General features: G+C 41.2%; 1 protein-coding gene across 1 annotated transcript in view; it reads right to left on the bottom strand.

Moving 5' to 3' along the window:
- Positions 1-894: 894 nt before the first annotated feature.
- Positions 895-5,492, bottom strand: part of GDPD4 (glycerophosphodiester phosphodiesterase domain containing 4) — a 114,673-nt gene continuing 110,075 nt past the window's right edge. Inside the window, exons 14-15 of the mRNA XM_007941027.1 lie at positions 1,322-1,404; positions 895-901 (exon numbers count right to left, since the gene is read on the bottom strand). Coding sequence (XP_007939218.1) covers positions 895-901; positions 1,322-1,404 — 90 coding nt within the window. The remainder of the gene's footprint in view (positions 902-1,321; positions 1,405-5,492) is intronic.

The following is a 5,492-nucleotide window of genomic DNA, read 5'->3' as shown; positions in this document are numbered from 1 at the left end:
CCATAGAGATACAGCCTCAGAAACCCAAGGAAGGGGTCACTCTGAGTCAGAAAACGACTCGATGACAATGAGTGAGTGAGAGTTTCCCTTTCTCTTGTTGGGCTTGTCTTACATCCTCAGCCCCTCTCAGGGCATCTAGTATAGAGTGGGTACTCAGGAACTGTATGATGAGAGAATATAAAAATAAGTGAGCAAATAAACATCCATGTTCAAAATCTTCCAAGGCATCTTACTGCTTACAGGATGAGTCCACAATCTGAAACTTGATAAAGAGCCCTCCAAAATCCACGCCCAGCCTACACTTCCCAAGCTCTCCTTGGTCCTCAATCTCCTACTTTCCAAGCATCATTAGCTCTGGTCAGACACATGAGAAGCAGTTTTATTACTATTTCAACATGATGGGTGGTTGGGGTCAGGTTAACTTGTATTTTTTCTAAGGAAGCAATGAGTAGAGGTGGAGAAATAGGAATGAGCTAGGCTTCTTACTTTACCTGGGCGAAGGCTGGATCTTAGGAACGTTTTGTTTCTTTGTTTCTCTTTCCACCTGGAAAGAAAGCAGATCATTCGTGAACCTCACAGGCTTCTTCCAAAAAAGGCAATAATTCAAGGCAGTGGCCAGACAAGAAACATTACCAAGCCAAATTCTTGTTTGAGTAGAGGGTTTGTGCTTCCCCCCTCTAGAGGATAAGCCACAAATAAAATTATAAACCATGCTGGAGTATAAATTACTGTGCTCTCCTCCAGTTAACCATCTTCAACCACGATGTTCCCCCTTTCACTTTGAACCTTGCAAATCCTGTAGAATTTTCCCTGAAATAATCTCTCAAATATAATTTTCTTGGACAGATAAAAAGACCATGGCCTAGAGAGGGGCTGTTATTTCCCCAGGGTCACTCAACACCTAAGGAGTAAAGCCAGAGCTAAAACTTAGGCTTCCCAATTTGTGAACTTGCTCTTTGCACAGCACCTTGCCATGTTCCGTTTCATGGAAGGTGGGAATATGGAGGCACTTGTTCTGGACAATCTTCAATCCCTTCCCTCTCCCAATAGCTACACACTGGACCAATGGGCACTGACTAAGTTTTAGTGAGAGTCCGTATCCTTAAAATTATTTTCTAATGCTGCGGAGAAGGTAGGGAAGTAAGGAGCAGCAGGCAGCATGAGAAGAAACAAGAAATTCCTATTATAAACCCATCTTCTTGAGAATATTCCAGGTGGTTTTATAAGAATGTAACTCTTTTCCCCCACCCCCAACTTTCTATAAGAACCATTTATTATTTTTATTTTGGGAAATAAATCATTTAAAATTATATACACTTACCAGTGAAAAGAAAATATGGCAGAAATTAAAACTGCAGAAATAGCATCTATGAGAAGCCATATGAACATATAGTACCTTGGTGTCTGTAAAACATGAAACAATCACAGTTAAAGGACTTTTCACTTGGAAGGATTTTAGATCATGTGGCCTAAGTTCCTTGCTGTGCTATAAGGGCAAGGAGAGAGACAGAAGGTGAGTTAGCCCAGTTAGTGGACCACTGATTGATGCGGTTGTCTCAAATACAGATAGTACCTGCTGCTATCCTAAGAGTTACCCCTTACATATGCAGGAAGTTCTCCAAGGGACAATTCATACTCTTCATTCCCTTGATCTGCAAGACAGAGGCCTGAGAAAGTCACTTAACAGAAAAATTCCCCTCATTATACAGATGTGAAGCTGAGTCCCAGAGAAGTCCCATAGCAAGTCTATTCTCAACCAGGACTGTTTCCAGTTCTCTATCATATTTCATGGCATGAGTTCCCAAATGTGGCTGCCCAAATCTACCTAGGCAGCTTTTACTAATACAGGTTCCTGGGTCTCACTACAGACCTAAGGAATCAGAATCTCTGCATTTTTAACAAACTTCCCAGGTGGTGCTGAAGCAACTTGTCTGTGAACCAGCATTTGGGAACCAATGTTCTAAATTATCATGCTTCAAATAAGTATGTTGAAACTACGATCTCCCCTTACATGTCCCCTTCTCCATGCTCCTTGCCCAAACTATCCAATTCCTATAGTTCTATCTCTTGGGTCCTCCTACATCAGTTTTACAATTCCCTTTCCAGCTCCATTGTTCCCCTCCAATTTCACTTGATACTACTGGGGATGGTACATTTTATTATTGCTTAGGCTACTTTCCACCTTGTCTCAAGGTCTTTCCTTGGGTCAAACACTGATAATAATGATATTAATAATAACACTAATGATCATGATAAACAACGAACATTTATTGAGTATGACTAGAAGCTGGCAAGTGTTCTAAGCATTTAAGGGGCATTTTCACCTCCTCAAAACAGCCGCAGCAGGTATAGCAGGAGCTCTTAATGAACCTCCACTAAATGGCTCTTCATTCCCTCTGGTAAACATACTGGCTGATGCCTCGGCCTACTGACTGCTCCAGGATACCCACCAGGTGAAGAGTATGTTCACCAAGAATCAGTTGCTTTTGTCCCCAAATCATTTAGGTCAGTAGTATTTATCATTGTAATTCTTCAGTGTAATTTAATGTTGCTTAAATCTACAAAATCTGAGTGAAGAAAGGTCTGTCACTTCCAAGAAAACTAGGTCAGATGCTTTGAAAAATTCAGTGAGAACAGAATGTTGTTGTTGTTGTTGTTGTTAGGTGCCGTCGAGTTGTTTCTGACTCACAGTGACCCCATGCACAGCAGAACGAAACACTGTCCGATCCCGTGCCAGCTCCATGATCCCTGCTATACTTGAGCCCATCATCGCAGCCAATGTGTCAATCCATCTTGTTGAAGGTCTCCCCCTCTTTTGTCGACTCTTCACCTTACCAAGCATGACATCCTTCTCCAAGGAATGGTCCCTTCTGACAACATGATCAAAATAGGTGAGATGAAGTCTGGCCGTTCTCACTTCCAAGGAGCATTTCGGGTGTACTTCTTCCAGGACAGATGTTAGTTCTTTCAGCAGTCCATGGTACTTTCAGCATTCTTTGCCAGCACCACAACTCAAAAGCATCAACTCTTCTTCAATCTTTCTTATTCATTGTCCAGATCTCACATGCATACGAGGCAATTGGAAATATCACGGCTTGTGTCAGGTGCACTTTCATCCTCAAGGAGACATCCTTGCTCCTCAGCACTTCAAACAGTTCCTTTGTGGTTGACTTTCCCAATGCTACACATCATCTAATGTCCTGACTGCCAAAGGGATCCAGATGAAGAGAGGAACTCAGGCACGCCCAAAGCAGCAGGGCGGGAGAGCGGGAGAAAGGGGATTAAAAGGCCTAGGAATCTGGACAGAGGAGGAGTCAGCCGCAGGGACCCAGGTAAGGGTGGTAGGAGAGGTTTCCAACAGGAAGACAAACTTGTCTGTCTGTTTGTCCTACCGTGGTGGCGTTTTGATGTGAGTTTTGAGGCTGAGCCACTGGTGTTTCAAACCCAGTGGGATGCACATGGTGCACAGGTATCAGCCCAGCTTACAAACTGAGGCAGACTAGGAAGAACAAAGAGGCTGTCCACTTCTCAAAGAATTGTCAAGGGAAAACCTTATGAATAGCAAAGAGGACAGAATAGATCACTGTAAAAAATCAACTACAATTGAATTAGGTGTGGGTGAAACACTGTAAGAGGTTAGTGTAGGGGGATTATAAAAATCTAGATGAATTCTTTATTCAGATTTTTTCTCCCAATGACTTTCTTATTCCACATTAAAGAAACAAAAATAAGAAATCATAGCTGGCTCATGTGGGCGTTTAGATAAGCAAGATAACACATAATGCAATCAGTTGAAGTAGCCTCAAAACACCTTGATTCTGTATCAAAAGGTGAAGGAATTAATATTTTAAATTAAACTACAATGTGTAAGGCATGTGTGTGGTTGACTGTTTACCAAGACCACCTGCTTCTCCTAAACCTGCATGCAGGCTTCTTCATGATGCGACTCTGCTGCTCCTTACCATCAGGAAGTGAACGAAGTCTTTCTCCCCGACCTCGAATCTGGATTTAGACATGTGATTTGTTTTTTGGTCAATCAGGTGTTAGGAAACATAACAGTGGGGGAATCTGGAAAAGCACATGGGCATTGTGACCACACAGAGATCCAGTCATTCCACCTGTCCCAGTGAGACCCCAGACACACGAACGAGTCCCGCATAGACCATCCAGCCCAGCCACGCTGCCTCAGACCAGAGAAACCACCCAGCTGTCATTCAAAATTATGAAAAATAGTAAATTTTATTTCAAGCCATTAAATTTTGAGGTATTTTTTAAGCAGTAAAATCTAACTGATAGCATGTATACATATCTTTTCTTTCTCTTTTTTATGATTCTTGCTTCCACTAACTTTTTCAGTTAACAGACCAATGAACAATCCTGATCTGTGTTGGATAAAAGTGCTTCTATTGGACTATTATCATCCCCAATTTACAATAAAACAAAACAAAACATCATACTGAGGCACAGACAGGATAATTAGCATTTCCAAGTTTACCTAGTAAGTGGTGGAGCCAAGATTTGAATCTGCAGTCTGACTCCAAAGAGTGAGATGTTGGTCCACCTCCTTGAACACAATGACACACAGCAGGAGCCAGGAACTTATATATCAGGCCCTTTAAACAAGCCTTGGTCAGGTATGGAGGGAAGATTTTTCATTTATACCTTTTTCTACTTTTTGAATTTTGAAACACATGAATTTGTTACCAATTCAAACATTAAAAAGACAAAAAAAGCCATTGTTTAAATGAGACATTACTGATTTGAAACAAAGGGATTACAGAGGGGTTTGCTGTTTTCAAATTATGCATATTTGTAATGACTGCATTTTATATAATGAACAAGGTTACTTTTACAATCCATTTTTAAGAAAAATGTTATAAAAATATATAGTCATTCTAATTAACTTTTAAAAAGCCCTGATCACAGACCCTACCATTAGAGTTGGGGTGAACATACATATTTGCCTCCAGTCCCTACTTCCAGCCTTGACTGATCCCTGTCCTGGGCTCTCACCCACAACTCACATTTTACTGAGTACTCAGAATAACAGTTACATTACCCATAATATTTCATTTTACTATGACACAGAAAGGCTGCAAGGTAGATTTTGTTGTCCCTGTCTTATAGTAAATTGAAAGGATGTTAAAGTGGGACCCTTTCTTCCAACTGTTTCAAGTAGGTCAGGATAGAACAAGGGGTACCAAATAGACCTGCATTCCAAGGTGAGGCTAGACCCTCCCCCAGGCCTGTGCAGCAATTCTTCATCTTTTTTTTTTTTTCCATGTTAACTTATTTATTTATTTTTTTATTGTGATTTGGGTGAAAATTTAGAGCAAATACACTTTCCATACAGCAGATCACATACACTTTGTCTCATGACATTGACCACAATTTAGCACAATGCAATATCTCCTCTCCCACTTCCTCCTATAGGTACTGCTTCCCTGTGACCATCCGTCCATGTACTCCTACCCCCTGAGCCTGAGCAGCCC

The sequence above is a fragment of the Orycteropus afer genome, unplaced genomic scaffold, assembly GCF_000298275.1.
Source record: "Orycteropus afer afer isolate SDZICR_OR568_19922 unplaced genomic scaffold, OryAfe1.0 scaffold00074, whole genome shotgun sequence".
Taxonomy (NCBI): domain Eukaryota; kingdom Metazoa; phylum Chordata; class Mammalia; order Tubulidentata; family Orycteropodidae; genus Orycteropus; species Orycteropus afer.
Note: the sequence above shows the minus strand (reverse complement) of the source record. Positions and strands in the feature narration are given on the sequence as shown.